This window comes from Salpingoeca rosetta (genome assembly GCF_000188695.1).
Source record: "Salpingoeca rosetta unplaced genomic scaffold supercont1.22, whole genome shotgun sequence".
Classification (NCBI taxonomy): Eukaryota; class Choanoflagellata; order Craspedida; family Salpingoecidae; genus Salpingoeca; species Salpingoeca rosetta.
Genome location: NW_004754912.1, coordinates 686,444 through 703,026, shown reverse-complemented (window position 1 = coordinate 703,026; position 16,583 = coordinate 686,444). Strand labels below are relative to the sequence as shown.

General features: G+C 57.8%; 2 protein-coding genes across 2 annotated transcripts in view; one reads left to right on the top strand and one right to left on the bottom strand.

Annotated features, from left to right (window-relative positions):
* PTSG_07405 (uncharacterized protein) overlaps positions 1–7,543 on the top strand; it is a gene marked incomplete at its 3' end in the record, with an annotated part of 7,818 nt that extends 275 nt beyond the window's left edge. The window contains exons 2-20 of the mRNA XM_004990848.1: positions 201–286; positions 557–624; positions 788–879; positions 976–1,162; positions 1,428–1,497; positions 1,727–1,822; positions 2,006–2,072; positions 2,241–2,331; positions 2,550–3,632; positions 3,869–4,550; positions 4,875–5,236; positions 5,403–5,763; positions 5,976–6,050; positions 6,287–6,563; positions 6,643–6,728; positions 6,752–6,779; positions 7,026–7,110; positions 7,238–7,289; positions 7,485–7,543. Coding sequence (XP_004990905.1) covers positions 201–286; positions 557–624; positions 788–879; positions 976–1,162; positions 1,428–1,497; positions 1,727–1,822; positions 2,006–2,072; positions 2,241–2,331; positions 2,550–3,632; positions 3,869–4,550; positions 4,875–5,236; positions 5,403–5,763; positions 5,976–6,050; positions 6,287–6,563; positions 6,643–6,728; positions 6,752–6,779; positions 7,026–7,110; positions 7,238–7,289; positions 7,485–7,543 — 3,907 coding nt within the window. The remainder of the gene's footprint in view (positions 1–200; positions 287–556; positions 625–787; positions 880–975; positions 1,163–1,427; positions 1,498–1,726; positions 1,823–2,005; positions 2,073–2,240; positions 2,332–2,549; positions 3,633–3,868; positions 4,551–4,874; positions 5,237–5,402; positions 5,764–5,975; positions 6,051–6,286; positions 6,564–6,642; positions 6,729–6,751; positions 6,780–7,025; positions 7,111–7,237; positions 7,290–7,484) is intronic.
* A 690-nt stretch (positions 7,544–8,233) lies between these two features.
* PTSG_07404 (WNK protein kinase) lies at positions 8,234–16,376 on the bottom strand (the record flags this gene model as incomplete). The annotated part of the gene is made up of 9 exons (XM_004990847.1): positions 15,992–16,376; positions 15,491–15,580; positions 13,806–15,231; positions 13,346–13,438; positions 12,380–13,023; positions 11,814–12,096; positions 11,141–11,554; positions 10,823–10,881; positions 8,234–10,619 (listed from the first exon to the last, which is right to left on the bottom strand). The coding sequence occupies exons 3-9, from the start codon at positions 15,228–15,230 to the stop codon at positions 8,234–8,236; spliced, it is 5,304 nt and encodes a 1,767-aa protein (XP_004990904.1). The 5' UTR covers position 15,231; positions 15,491–15,580; positions 15,992–16,376.
* Positions 16,377–16,583: the final 207 nt, after the last annotated feature.

Genomic DNA, 16,583 nt, shown 5'->3' with positions numbered 1-16,583 from the left:
GTGTGTGTGTGTGTGTGTGTGTGTGTGTGTGTGTGTGTGTGTGTGTGTGTGTGTGTGTGGGTGTGTGTGTGGGTGTGTGTGTGTGTGTCACTGGTGTGTGTGTGTCACTGGTGTTGGTGTTGACGCCTGCTATCCGCCTTGCATCGCTGCTCCCTCTAACTTCAGCTCATGGTTCCCTTTGGTGTGCCAACTTGCCGCAGCGAGCTCCTGGGAGACGTGAGCGAACAGCACTTCTGGAGCTTTGTGGACGCGTTTGCACAGGCTGGCGCTGTCAAGCACGACCAAGGTCTGTGCGTGTGCGTACATGCATGTGGGCGGGTGTGTAAGTGTGTGTGTGTGTTTGTGTGAGCGAGTGTGCGTGCATGCGCGTGTGTGTATATGTCTATGTGTATGCGTGTATATGTGTGTGTGTTTGTGTGTGTGTATGTGTGTATATGTGTGCGTGTTCTCCTGTGCACAGTTGATGGACACATGTGCTTCCCTTCCTCAGCCACTGGCAGTGCTCACACTGCATTCCACTCAACACACGTTTGCCCACATGCCCAACCGACCACAGACGGGTATGAGCGAGCACTCTCCATTACGGAGGACCTGTTATCCGCCAGCTCAGTGGACGCAGTCAAGGTGAGCCCTCTGGCACTGTGGTGGAGTGTGTGGGGCGCTGTGTGTCCTCTCTTCTAACACACACGCACACAACACACACACACACACATACATGCATACACACACACACACGCACACAACACATGCACACACACATACATGCATACACACGCACGCGTGACAGCTGTCGCTGAGTGCCCGCACCAAGTCACCAAAGGTGGCCATGTTCTTCCAAATTGGACAAGACGACAGCGCCCTGCTCAGTGCAAACGACAAGTGAGTCCTGTTGCGTGAGCTCCAGTGTCCCTCTTGCCTACCTTCTCGTCACACACACACACACACATTCACCCACGCGTTCCCTCCACCGTACAGCTGCGAGGCTGTGGCTGTGGTTGGCCAGTCCGCCACCTGCAGCGCCGCTGACCTGAGCGCCATCATCTCCACGGCGTCGGATCCTCCATCCACCGTCTACGACGTCGATCATATCCGCCCCTCCTCCTCCCGCAATGACGTGCCGGTCGTCGTTCTCTACGCGGACATTGGCTCGCCCTCCTTCAAGGTTGTGTGTGTGTGTGTGTCTGTGTGTCTGTGTGTGTGTCTGTGTGTCTGTGTGTTTGTGTGTCTGTGTCTGTCTGTGTGTCCGTCTCTGTCCCCCTGCACTGTGTCTGTGTGTGTGTCTGTGTGTGTGTGTGTGGGTGTGTCTGTGTGTGTCTACGTAACTGTTTGCCTTTGTCTTGACGGTGCACATGTATTTGTATGACGCAACCATCCCCCTACCTCCGTGCCTCCCTCTCACCCCAGTCACTAACGCCCCCACTCAACAGGACTGGCACGAAGCCCTGTCGCAGCTCTGTCAAGAAGGGAAAGTCCAATATGTGCTGCGGCATCTGCAACGTAACACCAGCCATCCACCACGACTCTATTGTCATGTTATTTGGCAAAACACACACACACACACACATCTTGCACACACAAACACACACACACACACACACATCTTGCACACACACACACACACACACACACACACTCTCTCTCTCTCTCTCTCTGTGGTCCCACCCACATCTCTTTTCTGCCCCCGCCCCGCCACCCATCAACTCACCCTCTGTATGTTTGCTTGCAGGCACGCCTGCATCGCGCATGCGCCTGGTTGGCTGGGGCGCCGAGCTCGCCATCAAGAAGACAGAGTACACTGTGATGGACGACGCTGCCGTGCAAGGTCTGATGAGCACAATTGAGCTGAACACGACATGCGGGCATGTGTGGGCCCGTTGCTGCGCTTGCTCGTGCATGTGCACTGGAAACCTGCCACAGCACACGCACAATCACCGTACGCCTGTTCTTCTTCGCCATCCCTCACCCCATCACCTTCATCGCCACCACCGCCACTGCTTTGCTGCAGATGATGATGCTACCACCGCTGCTGTGGATGACAGTGAGGATGAAGTGGCTGGCTTCTCCTTCACAACGTACGTCCCCGGCAATCACACACACACACACATATGAGATCATGTATGAGCTTGGATGTGAATAATTCCAACGATCATTCGGACACGTGATGCTGCCTCTTGTATGGCTTATTCACCCTCATCCTGCTCCCATCACGCCTCAACGTTGCACAACACACCACGCCACAGCCTGCGGCGCCTGTATCCAGACAAGACAGACGACCTGGATGCATTTAGGAGCGTGCTCCTGAACAACACCGCTGTCATCAAGGATCTTAAGGTGCAACCGAAACACCTGTGCTTGCACTGTTGGAGGCGTGCTGTTGTTCCTTGTCCACATACACACACGCACACGCACTCACACACACACACACACACTCACTCACACACTCACACTCACACTCACACACTCACACACACACACGCGCACGCACACGCACACACACACAATCTCTCTCTCTCCATTTCTCCTCCCCTCCTCCTCTCACACCGTGTCAGGCGTGGGAGCTGCAGGACATTTCGTTCCAGGCGGCGCAGAGGGTGATGACAGCCAAGGAGCCCGTGGGCATGCTCCAGCGTGTCAGCCAGAACTTCCCTTCCATTGCACACACGCTCGTTGGCGTGAAGGTTGGGGACGCGTTTCGCAAGGAGGTGGAGACCAACCAACGCAGCATGCAGCAGTTTGGCATCTCCCCAGGCACGTCCGCCCTCATTGTTGACGGGGTCTACACAGATGTGACGTCCAACACGAACCTGTTCAGCCTGTTGAAGGTGATTCAGAGCGAGAGCGACACGCTAGGCTCCTTGCAACAGCTGGGAACGGATGCAGACACTGCCCACGCCATCAACAGCCTGCTTGCGTCACACCAGGCCCCGGCCACGCCAAAACGCGTGGACGTGCGTTCCTCTGCCGTCAAGTACATGAACAACCTTGAGAAGGACAGCATGTACAGTCGCTGGGCTTCCAGCCTCGTCACGCTCCTGCGGCCAGGCCCGCCACCACACCAGCGCCACGTCGCCCGCAACATGTACACGCTCACGGCTGTCATCAACCCGGCGCGTGCTGAAGACCGCGCACTCCTGTCAGCACTTCACCACGAGGTATTTGAGAACAAACTGCCGGTGCGCGTGGGCGTGGTGTTTGCGACGAGCCAGGGCCAGGCCGCCATCACCGCCCGCGTGCCGGCGTTTGAGCCGTATTCATCGACGGAGAAGGTGAACGGTGACTTGGACGAGGACAGCGTGCCAACAGCCGGCGTGTTGGTGGCACGCGCGTTTGAGTACGTCAAGCGCAAAGGCTCCAACATCAAGGCGTTTGCATTCCTGACAGCACTCTTCAAGGCTATGGCAGATTCGGTGGCCGGCGATGGCGGCGACGGCGAGCTGGTCGATGTGCTGCGAGAGGCGTTTGTGGCACAGTACGACATGAGCACGTGGGAGAAGCTGTTGCCTGCAAGCACAACATACGACAAGACACGCAAGAAGATGGATGTGTTTGTGCACAAGCTTGGCCTTGGCGACAACGCAGAGCCCGTTGTTCTCTTCAACGGAGAGCCGCTCACACCGGGGCAGCCAGATGAGGTCTGGTCTGCTTGTTCCTGTGCATCATGTTGTGTGTATCGTGTGTCTTTGTGGTTTTTGTTGTGTGTATTGTGTATTGTTTGTGTATTGTTTGTGCGTTTGTATTGTTTGCGTATTGTGTGTGCGTATGCGTGTGTTTCCTGCCAGCCTTCCTGCGCCTTGTGCACCGCCTTGCTAACATACGTACATGCACCGCTCTTTTCGTTCTCCTTCGCCTCTCCTCATGTCCGCGATAGGTGCTGTCGCAGGTGCACACAGCAATGACCAGCACGCTACCCGCCATTCAGCGTGCCGTGTACTACGGCTGGCTCTCCGACCACAGTGACGTGTTGGACTTCTTCATGAAGCAGGGCGTCTCGTCCCGCGTGCTGCCCTCGCTCCTCACCTCCCCATCCCACTTGCACGTGGCGCAGCCGGCCGACCCTGAGCACCCAGCAGACAAGCTGCTCGCGCACGTTGCGTACACGACCAAGCCGGAGACACACCCCTCTGTCAAGCCGATGACATACTGGCTGGTGGTGGACCTTGACACACGCGATGGCCAGCTGTCGGCGTTTGAGCTTCTGCGGCGCCAACTGAGCACGTCGAAGCTTCGCGTCGCCATTCTCCACGGCGGCGCCCGCGACACGCCGGGGCAGCAACTCGAGACGTACTTGCAGGCAGTTGCGCGATATGTGCCTGCAAGCAAGGCGCTTGGTGTTGCAGGGAAGGTGCTGGAGCGCGTGCTGGCTGGCGACGCCGTTTCGAATGCGCTTGGCCAGACGGTTGTGGGCGTCAAGGCGTGGGCGGACGTGATGGCCAAGGTGAAGGAGGACGAAGATTCGTTCTCATCATTGCTTGCAAGCAAGCGCAGTATGATCGAAGCGTTTGGCCTTCCGCCTGCCGCCACCACCGTCATACTCAATGGCCACGTCTTTGGTTCGTGGGGGTGGTGCGGTGTGTTTTGTGGTTGTGTGTGTGTGTGTTTTGTGTGTGTGGTTGTGTGTGTGTGTGGTTGCTTGTGTGTGTGGTTGCTTGTGTGTGTGGTTGTGTGTGTGTGGTTGCTTGTGTGTGTGTGGTTGCTTGTGTGTGTGTGTGTGTGTGTGTGTGTGTGTGTGTGTGTGTGTGTGTGTGTGTGTGTGTGTGTGTGTGTGTGATTGCTTGTCTTTGTGTACCTGTGCACGCATGAGAGGGCGAGTACCTTTGTCGGTCATACTCGCTCACTTCAACCAACCACCTACCACTACCACCACCACAAAACAGGCCCCATGACGGATCGTGCCCTGCGTGCTGCCGATTACCACCAGCTGGACAAGCGTCATGGCGACAGCATCAACACGCGTGCAATCGTGCGCCACATCGACCAGACGCAGCTGGCCACACCCCCAGCGTACGCAGCCGGCAGCGGCGACGATGATGCCCGTGCCCTGCAATACCGCAACGATGTTGTTGTTGGCGTGTGCGCAGTGTTGAGTCGCAGCCGTATGCGTGCTGCGGAGAGCGCAGAGCAGGGCCAGCAAGTGCGGCGCGTTGATCTGTCTCTCTTCAAAGGACTCGACACAACACACTCTGCACTTGAGCTCACATCTGCGCTCGTTGGGCAGTCTGGCCGCACACCTCACCAGGTGGGCACTTTGTTTCGTTTGTGATGTTGTGTCATTTGGTTGGTTGGTTGGGTCTTGGGGGTATGCTCCTATCATCGCATTGCAGCTGATTGCTCACCTGCTGCCGCGATCATCACGGCACGTCACCGCCGCTTTCTCATCTTCGCTGCTGTGTGCACATGCCAAGGTGTATGCGATTGTGGACCCTGCCTCTGACGGCGGCCAGCGCATGGGCCCGGCGCTGTCGCTCCTCATGCAGCACACCGCCGTGCACATCACGCTGCTGCTCAACCCAACGCCACGCGTCTCCGAGATGCCTGTGAAGCGGTTTTACCGTGCAGTCATGCCCGCGATCACCTTCTCCGATGATGGCACGCTCGACCCTGGCCCGCGCGCTGTGTTTGCCAACCTCCCACGTGCATCGCTGCTTACGCTTGGCCTGGAGACGCCAGCATCATGGATGGTGAAGAGCGTTGAGTCGAAGCACGACCTGGACAACATCCACCTTCAGAGCAGCCAGCGCGGCGTGCACGCGGTCTTTGAGCTCGGTGAGGTAGTGGTTGGTTGGTTGGTTTCATGTATTGTGTTGCGTTGTGTTGTTGCGTTGCGTTTTTGTGTTGTGTTTGCGTGCGGGCATGTGCATGAGGCTGGGTCCACGTTTCCTTGCTCTTTGCGGCAACTCCTGTCGTCATCCCGCTTTTGCACCTCCTCCCCCCGCCCCTGGGCAAACTCACCTTTATCTGCCCGGTGACCACTACAGAGCACATGGCGGTCGAGGGCTCGTGCGTTGAAGCGACGACACGCCGCCCAACAGCCGGCCTCCAGCTGGAACTCGGTGAGTGTATAAAGTTGCGCGTTGCTTCATGTGCGGTCGATGCGGCGGTGCGCGCAATGAATAACGCAAGGGGGCGTTCACACATCATTAATGGTGGTGGTGGTGGTGCTAATGCTGGCCGCGCCCGTGTTGGTTGTGTCATAGTACTGCCACGCTGTGCTTGTAGCCGCAGCCATGCATCACAACTCACGTTCTCACTGTCCCCCTCCTTTTCCCCAACCCTTGGTTGTTGTCAGGCACGCGCACGCATGGCTCGATGTACGACACGCTGGTGATGGCGAACCTGGGCTACTTCCAGCTCAAGGCGACCCCCGGGGCGTGGCAGCTGTCCTTGCGAGAGGGCAGGTCCTCAGACATCTTTGCGCTTTCGCGCGTGAAGGGCGCTGATTCGCACTCGCCCCACGATGCACCCGTTATCCTCGTGCACGACCTGAGCGGCACGTTCGTGTCCGTGTCAGTTGAACGACGGCCTGGGATGGAGGCTGCAAAGCTGCTGGAGGACAGCAGTGCCATGTGTGTGTGTGCGCCACGTGTGTCATGTGTGACAAGCATTGTTCATTCGTCAAACCGTCTCCAATACGCACTTGCACAGTGGGCTGTGGGAATCCATCAAGCGGCTTGTGCCGGGATCGAAGCAGTCGAAGGAGAAGCAGCAGCAGCAGGAGCAGACGAGCAATGGTTCATCACCATCGAACGGGCAGATGACATGTACCGCTGCGTCGTGCAAAGGTATGTGAATGTGCATGTGTGTGTTGGTGCTGGTGTGTGTGTGTGTGTGTGTGTGTGTGTGTGTGTGTGTGTGTGTGTGTATGTGTGTGTGTGTGTGTGTGTGTGTGTGTGTGTGTGTGTGTGTCCTCGTCAGCCCAGCGCCCTTGCCCACGCCCAGAGCACACTCACTTTCACACACACTCTCTCTCTCACACACACACACTCTCTCACTACCGCCGCTTCACCCACGCAACCTTGGCTGTGCAGGCCAAAGGAGGCGTCTTACCTGTACTTTATGACGTTCCGATTGGAGATGAGTGGAGTGGATAGCATCCAAAGCGTCGAGATCAGGGTGCGTGTGGTCGAACGCCTGTGCGCGCGCGTCATGCCGAGTGGCGTGTGCAATGCCATTGACCCAACGTGCATTGTCTGCCAAGGCATCATCGTCGTACTTACATCCATATGCATGTGTGCCACAGGACAACAACGAGCTCTTGGGCGATGACCAATACAACCTCAGCGACCTCACAGGTACAACTTGTGAACGTGTGTGTGTGTGTGTACATGTGTGTGTGCACGTGTGTGTACATGTGTGTGTGTGTGCACATGTGTGTGTGCGTGTATAAGACCCCACGTGCTGTATCTATCTCGGTGCGGTTTTCTCTCGCACTGTTCTCATTCACTTCCCGCTCACACCCACTATCCTGGCTCCCATCACTGCTCTAGTGTCTGCGAGTGACAACTTTTCCAACGCCCTCGCCAGCATCGCCGTCATCGCGTCGTAACTGATCTGAAAAAAAAAAAAACAACCACACACACGACACACACACACACACACACACACACACACACACACACACACACACACACACACACACACACACACACACACACACACACACACACACACACACGCACGCACGCACACACACACACACACACCACACACACACCACACACACCACACACACTCTCTCTCTCTCATGCTTGTCTGCGGGGTTCAGTTTGCTTGCCTCTACTGATCAATCAATACACATATGCGGGAAGCGCAATCACGATGCCCCAAGAAAACGCTCATTCCACACACACACACACACACACACACACACACACACACACACACACACACACACACACACATACACACACACGAGCACACAAGTCGAACAAGTCATCTACACATCAGGAGAAAAGCAAGCATGTGCGCGTGGCGTGACATGCACACGGTTCAGATAACAAAATAGAGAGAAAAATTATTGAGCGGGCAAACAACACAGCAGTGCACAGCGAGTCAAAGATATCTTACAGCATACAGGTCAACTGGCAGCAAGCGGTCGGCAAATTGAACAAACCAATGCAACAAATCAGTGCAGTTACTGTTCCAGTCACAATTGACGCAGCATGTGTCGCCACCACACACAGCCACAACAACAACAACAACAACAACAACAACAACAACAACAACAACAGCCCCCTCACACGGTGGTTGGGCCTTCGTCAAAGACGGTGACTGGCTGTGCCTTCATGTTGGTGGTTGTGGTCGTGCCGCCACTGGGCAGAACAGCGGGCTCTGAGGAGGTGCTGTTGTGCTGGTCGCTGTTTCGTTGCTGCTGTGACTGGTGTTCCCGCGATACGCTCACGGCCCGCTGCACGTGTGGATGCTGTAACGGCTGCTCCTGGCAACGAGGCATCTGCGCCTGCTGCTGGGGCGCGGACGCCTGCGGTTGGGGGTGTTGTGGAGCCGGTGCCTGGAGTGCATGCTGCTGCTGTTGCTGCTGCTGCTGGTGCTGCTGTTGCGCTGCTTGCAACTGTTGTTGCTGAGGCTGTTGTTGTGGTTGCTGTGACTGTGACTGTGAATGTGGCTGTGAATGTGGCTGTGACTGGTGTTGCTGCTGCTGCTGCTGCTGCTGCTGCTGCTGCTGCTGCTGCTGCTTCTTGCTGTGCGGCGTGTGTGCTGCCGCTGCCATGGTTGCGGGCGTGTGGTCGCGGCTCTCACGGCGGGACAGCACCTGCGGCTGCGACACCACGGGCGCCATCGAGGCCAACACCCCGCTGCTGCTCGGCACACCAGGCACAACACCCCAGAACACGGGCGCAGTTGTGGCAGTCGGTGTCGTTGGGAAGCTGTGGGCTGCGCCAGGCACCCCCAAATGCTGCTGCTGTGCCTGTTGTTGCTGCTGTTGCTGATGCTGCTGCTGGGCACCCCACCCCTGTGCGCGGGTACCAGGTACCGCCGACGCAACAGATGCAACAGTCCCAGCAGGCAGTGAGAGGCTGCGCGGGCCACCGAGACCATGTTGCTGCTGCTGCTGCTGCTGCTGTGGCTGTGGCTGCTGTGGTTGTGGCTGCTGCTGCTGGTGCGTGGGAAGCTGAACGAACAGCTGGTGCTGCTGCTGCGAGGCTGGCGTAGACAGAGCCGGTGTTACGGAGACCTGTGGCGTTGTGCTGCCGGACGAGCGAATGCCGCCAGCGGTGCCTTGGCCTGCAGTTGGCGCAAAGAACCCCGGGGCGCCTGATTGGGCAGCCATGGCGGGGTTGAACACAATGCCATATTGGGGCTGCGGCTGCTGATGTTGCTGCTGGGACGGCTGGGAGTGCGGTTGCTGCTGCTGCTGCTGTTGCTGCTGCTGCTGGAGGTGCTGCTGCTGTTGTTGGTGCAGTTGTTGTTGCAGCTGCTGTTGCTGGAGCACCTGCTCGAGCTGCGAGTTGGTCAGCATGGCAGGAGTCGACGAAAACGGGTGCAGCATTTGATACTGCTGCTGCGGTGTCAGGTGCAGCATTTGCGGATACGCCAGCGACTGTGATGCCTGCAAGCGCTGGGCTTGCAATGGTGTTGGTGCATAAGGGGGGACCGGATGCTGATACTGTTGCAACAAGGTGGGCGGCGGCTGCTGCTGCTGCTGTTGCTGTTGTTGCCGTTGCTGTTGGTGCTGTTGGGGTTGGTGCGGTTGCTGTTGTTGGATGGAGGGCTGCGACTGGAGCGAAGGCTGAGATTGCAGCGAGGGCTGCGATTGCAACGAAGCCTGTGATTGGATCGGGGCCTGCGGCTGCACTGCCTGTGGCTGCTGCTGCTGCTGCTGCTGCTGCGGTTGTGAGGACACCGCCTGTGGGAGTGACTGTCTCGAGCGTTGCACAGCAACCGGCGCATCACTCGCTTGCTGCTGCTGAGGCGCTTGCGCAGCCGCTTGGCGCGGTTGTGATTGTTGTTGTTGTTGTTGTTGCTGCTGCTGCTGGGAAGGCTGCACAGTCTGGTGGGTCGCCACGGGCTGCGCCTGCTGCGCTGTGCTTGCACCTTGCGCCTGCTGCGCTGGCTGAGGCGGCTGTTGTGGCGGCTGCTGAGCTGCCCCCGCTCCTTGTGCTTGCGCAGCCTGCTGCGGTTGTTGTTGTTGTTGTTGTTGTTGTTGTTGTTGTTGTTGTTGTTGTTGTTGTTGTTGTTGTTGTTGTTGTTGTTGTTGTTGTTGCTGCTGCTGCTGCTGCTGCTGCTGCTGCGGCGCAGCAGAGGGTGCAGGGCCGCGCGTGGAGGCAAGGCGTGATGACTCACCACCACCACCGCCGCCACCACCGCCACGCTGCCGCGACCGACCACCACCGGCACCTTGAGCAACTGAGCCTGCCTGCGACTCGCTTGCGTAATGGTGGTACTGCCGCTTGCTGGTTGAGCCGGCTGTGCTAGGCACTGTTGAGCTCCGTGCGGCATCAACAAGGGCCATCATGGCGTCCTCCAGCGCTGGGTTCGCGCGCATGAGGCGGTGCATTTCGCCAGCGGACTGCGACAAAAAGTGGGGGATCTGGTTCTTCTCGAGGGCGCGCAGGTACCGGTGGTACTCGCGGCGCGTGCGGGACAGGTCGTCCGCGTAGCGCCTGCAAATTTCCATGCACACAACGCGTCACAAGTGCAAAGCAAACACAGGTTACAATTGGTGTGGTAAGTGTGAATGATTGAGCGCGAGTGCGTGATGTGCGTTTGTTCGGGTTGCGCGTTGTATGAGCGCACAAACAATGACAATAGCAGACGTGCATGTATGCAGGCATGTGTTGTGTTGTGTTGTGTTGCGCACACTCACCGCTTTGCGCGGTGGTACGCCGTGAGGATGTCTGGGTTTTGCGAGCGGGACACGCGTGCCTGTTTGGGAGTCACAGCAGCAGAAGCAAGGTGGCCGATGCACCACGACAGAGACATTGTGTTGAGAGCAGGGACATGGTTGATTGACTTACCCCGAAATGCTGCTGCTTCAACCATGTCTAGCCAAATCACCAACCTCTCTCCCTTCTCTTCCTCCACACCGAAGTCTCCAAAGAGAGAAGCGAAGCAAGGTCTCGGTAAAACATTGGCAGACACGTAGCAAGCGGCAAGGGAAAAAAAACACAAGCACACTGCGCACCTCGAGGTCTTCGATGTCTGCGTCGTGCTTTGCCGCCTTTGTCTGCAGGCGCCTGAGCACATGCGCCGTCTCCGGGCTGCACTTCTGCACCACCTCCTTAATCGCATCGTCGACAGAGGACGACAGGCCGTCTGCGACCCCGCCCGTTGCCGCCGCCGCGCTCTTGGCCGCCTTGCTCAGCTTGCCCAGCCCCTGCGCCTTGCTGGAGGACTTGACAGCTGCCTGCTGCTTTGCTGCGGCGCGGGCGGCCTTCTTCTCGTGGCTGGCCGGCACGCCGCGTCTGTCGAGCTTCTCGTTGTAGGCAAAGGCGCCCTGCGTGTTCTCGTCGTACTGTGGGCGGATAATGTCACGGCAGCGGTCAATGGCAGCGGCAACCAGCGTCTCGTCCGAGCGCCGCATGTGCTGGTTCTCAACCTGCAAAGCGACATGACATCAGGGATGGGATGGTGGTGAGGGACGATGGACGAGGGGGTGGGGAGGAAGGGAAGGCGGAGGCGGAGGAGGAGAGACGACGACGACGACGACGACGAGAAAGTGTCGTGTGTGAATATGCGAGCAGGTGGGCGAAAAAATTCATCAAGGCCACACAACCGACCTCAGGGAACCAACAGCAACACATCTCCACATAAAACAAAACACATGCATATATACACATACAACACACATCACGCACCAGTCTGTGTGCGACGTCGATGCTCTTCTCGCCCCAGCCGCACTGGAAGGCGACGTCCGGCTGCTCCACGGCATCGAGGCCAATGGCTGCGGTGCCCAGGTCCTGGTTCGAGCGGGAAATCTCGTACCGCCGCACCAGCGTCAGGTCGAGCCCCTCTGGCCGCACCGCCGCCAGCTTGAGCCGGGACTTGTGCGGCGCCAGCACAACCTCCGTCGGCACCACCTCCTTGTTCCACGCGCGCGTCATAAACTCATCCTCAAGCAACGTGGACACATGCAGCGGTCTGCAGCAATGAAAGCAAGGAGGCGACGGGGAAATGGTGAGGTGAAGCGGTCATGAATGGTGCGGGTCAACCGAAGGAAGAGGGATCAGGACAATGAGACGGGACAGGACAATGAGACGGGACAAGAGAAAGGGTCACTAACATGGAGGTGTCTTCCACAAACCGCAACAAGAACGAGTTCGTGCATGCATTTACACACGCACACACACACACAAACGCATTTACACACGCACACACACACACACGAACGCATGCACAAACGCATGCACACACACACACACACCTGCTTGCTTGGTCAAAGCATGCGCAGCGCTCGGCAAAGTTGCGGATGGGCCCTTGGGGCAGGACGGCGTCCCAGTCGTCTGGGCGCTTGTGCGCCGTCACCTTCTCCACCACTTTCGGGCGCGTAAGGTTGTGGTAAGGGTAGTGGCGGGCAAACATCTCGTACACGACCATGCCCAGCGCGTAAATGTCGACGCGGCGGTCATATGTGGTCGACTCCGAGAGCATCTCTGGCGCCATAAACTGCACAGTTCCGCTCTTCTTCTTTGCATTCTCCTCGGGGGTGGCCAGGCCCATGTCGCCAATCTTCAGCGAGCGGTCGGAGCTGGAGATGAACAGGTTGTCGCACTTGATGTCGCGGTGCACAATGGGCTTGGGCCGGTCGTGCATGTGCGCAAGCCCGGCGATAATCTGCGAGGTGAAGGCGACGACAACAGCGGGCTTGACGTTGCCGTCGGAAAACATCTTGTTGAGGTAGGCGTTGAGGTTGCCGTCAATCATCAGCTCCGTAATCACCACGCGCGTGCGGATGTCCGTGTCTGCCATCATAAAATCGGACACGTATTTCACAATGTACTTGGAGTTGAGCTCCCGCAGGATCATCACCTCCAGGCTTGCGCGTGCCTCCAGGTCTTTCGAGTTGACCTGGCATTCGGATGAGTGTGCGGAGGTGGCGGGGCAACAGCAGCAGCAACAACAACAACAGCAACAACAACAACAACAACAACAACAACAACAACAACAACAACAACAACAACAACAACAACAACAACAACAACAACAACAACAACAACAACAACAACAACAACAAGGGGTGAGCATCGGACACGACATGCATGCACATGAGAAAAAAATTGAGAAGCAGAGAGAGCATGGGACAATCCACGGCAATAATCAAACCCACCGGTCCACACATAAACGCACACGTGTATACACACATGCACATCACGCATTCATGAGCACTGACCGAGATTTCGTTCCAGGCAATCTGGCAGCCCTCGTGCCGGTCGTGTCCGATGTACACGCGCTTGAAGCTGCCTTTGCCAAGCAGTTTATCGTACTGCAAAGAGAAGAGCGAGGTAAGCATACACGCACGTGCAGGGTGAACAAGGGCGGGGCAGCAAGAAAACGAAAGGCATGCCCGCCTGTGCCAGCAACATCCCGCCATAATATCAACCGACATCACATTGACACCGCCACCACTAACAGCCGCTTCCTCCCCTAACACACACACCACAACAACAACAACAACAACAACAACAACAACAACAACAACAACAACAACAACAACAACAACAACAACAACAACAACAACAACAACAACAACAACAACAACAACAACAACAACAACAACAACAACAACAACAACAACAACAACAACAACAACAACAACAACAACAAGAGTTGCGGCAAGAACGGCAACATACGCATTCGAATCTGTCTGGGGCGTCGCTGGGCCCACCGACGGTGCGGGTGGCGTATTTTGGAGCCTCGTCATCGTCATCGCTGTCCTGGTCCGGCACCACGACCGTCGTGGCCTTGACCGCCTTGGCCGACTTGCGGGCCGCAGCCTTCATGTTGGCGTCTGCCGTGTTGCGCCGCCCACGGGCATGGGACGCCGTGCTGCGCTTTGGCTCGCGGTCCCGCTCCCTGTCCTTGTCTTTGGCGTCTCTGTCCCTCTCGCGCTCCGACGCCGCCGTTGTGGTGGACTTCTCCGAGGGGCGGGTGGACGGCTGGGCAGAGGGTGCCTGCGATGCGGGCGCTTGCGCCTGTTGCGGCTTCGCTGTGGTGGTGGTGGTGGCGGCGGTGGATGTGGTGGATGCATTGGCCGTTGTGGTTGCATGTCCGTTTCCATTCGTGGCGTTGGCCACACCGGCCTGCTGCGACTTGCGCCCGGTGGCAGGCGGAGCCGCCGCCGCGTCGGTGGCCGTGTAGTGCGACGTGCCCTCGATACGGCCCGTCGCCTCTGCCTTGTCGACGGAAGCGTTGGCACTTGTCTGCTTAGCGGTGCCGCCGTTGGTGCCGGCAGCGGGGGCAATTGCACTGCCGTTGCCGCTGCCGTTGCCGCTGCCGTTGCCGCTGCTGGTGCTGCTGGGGCGGGTGGTGCGCTTTTCGCGCTCTGCTGGGTTGGTTACAGGCGCAGCTGCGGTTTGCTGCGATTCCTTACGCGCCGCCCCTGTTGCTGTCTGTTGCTGTTGCTGTCCTTGTTGTGGTTGCTGTGGCTGCTGTGACTGCTGTGGCTGTTGTGGCTGCTGTAGCTGCTGTGGTTGCTGTGGTTGTTGCTGTTCAGATTGTTGCGGTGGCGGTTGTGGCGTGCTTCCAACTTGCGCAGGCGTCTGGTCCGCCGCCGTGTTTCGCTGCTTTGTGGGTGAGGGCGGGCCTTCCCTGCTGGCCGCACGGGCAGGCTTGGCCTGTTTGCTTTCGGTGGCCCCCGCTTGCTGCTGCTGTGCCTGCTGCGGTGGCTGCTGCTGTGGCTGCTGCTGTTGCTGTGGGTGTGGTTGTGGCTGTGACTTGGGCTGTGCAGCCTCATGAGGGGTGGAAGCTGTGTGGCCGTTCATGTGCGCTGTGCCCGTACCTTGCGCCGTGCCAGTTGTCTTTGTTGATGGCGGAGCGGCGGGCTTGGCTGGTTCCGGCTGCGGTGCGTTGTTGGTGTTGCTGCTGTCCGTGGCAGTGACTGCTGTCGCTGTGGCTGGTGGTGCAGTGGTGTCACTTGGGTGGGGTGCAGCAAGCCCATTGGCAGTGCCATTGGGAGACGCTGGCTTTTGTGTCTGCTCCGCTGGCGGCGAGGAGGAACCCTTCTTGTCCTTGGAAGACGACGTGGTGGCGTTGGAGTCCATCTTCGTCTTTGACATGCTGCACACAAAAGTGCGTGTGTGTGTGTGTGTTTGATGTGAGTGTGTGAAGATGTGTATGTGAGCGAGTGAGAAAGAGAGAAGGGGACAGGGGCACACACACGCGCGCGCGCACACAGGCAACAACTCAACAAACAACCACAACAACTCTCCCTCCCTCAGGGGGATCACACAGGCACACATCGCCGTCAACATGGTCGTCGTCTTCATCATCATCGTTGTCACCGCCTCACAAGTACGCAAACGCAGCGCAACCAAACCTGTGTATCTGGTTGGTTGGATATGGGATGCTCCTTCACAACGTGGTCTGACGACAGGCGGGGAAGTCAGACCCGAGCAACAATCAAAGCCTGTTTTTGGGGGTGTCAGGGAGCACGCATGTCAGCAACGCAGGCGGGCAAGCAACAAGCCAAAAAGTGAGCACTCGCTTGCGCCCTTAAGGGAGACAACTGCTACCAGCAGCGACAACAGGAAAAGCCCCCAGCCAAGTCACGCACGCACACGCACGCACACGCACACGCACGCACACGCACGCACACGCACGCACACGCACGCAAGCAGGCGGGAGGGCACGTCTGAACCTGTTCCCCCCTCCTCCCCCCTTCCCTCTCCTTCAGCCACCAACAGCAATCACGATCATCACACGTTCGCAAGAAGAAGGCAATCAAGCCGAACCACCAAGACTAAAGATAGGGGAGGGCACGTTCCCACGCCAGAAGAACACAGGCGCATGCGTGCTCGGCTGTGAACAAATCGCTTACCAAGTTGGCTGGCTGGCTCCTTTGCGGCTTTGCTTCTTGCCGGTTTTTTTGCGCAAACTTGCTTGTCGTTGTTGTGGTTTTTCTCTCCTTCTGCTCCCCTTGCTTCTTTCTCCACACGCGCGACCGATGGTGGTGATGCCGAAAGGAAGCGGGGCTGCTGTGGTTGGCAGACAAAAACACGACAGCAACGCGTAACGATCGCTCCCGGGCACGCTCCCCTCTCTTCACCCCAAGAAGAAGAAGAAGACAAAAAAGCAAACGCCAAACCACACGCACACCACACGCACACACAACGTCTCGCCCGCGCACACACAACAACAAACAACTTCCTCTCGTTTTCGCTCTTTTCCTCTCTCTTCTTGTGCTGGTTGGTTTTCCTTCTTGCACAACAAAGAAGTCTCAACCCCACAACGCGCTCTCGCTGACTCGCACACGCACCAACAAAAACCCACACAGCCAGAGGAACGAAAATTCGCCGCGAAACACAACACGGCCAAGCGCAGGAGCGAAAGAAAATCTTCCAAAGACTGCATTTTGTGATGTGTCTTGCATGACATTCGCCTTGTGGGGTGCGTCTGCATTCCCGGTGGCC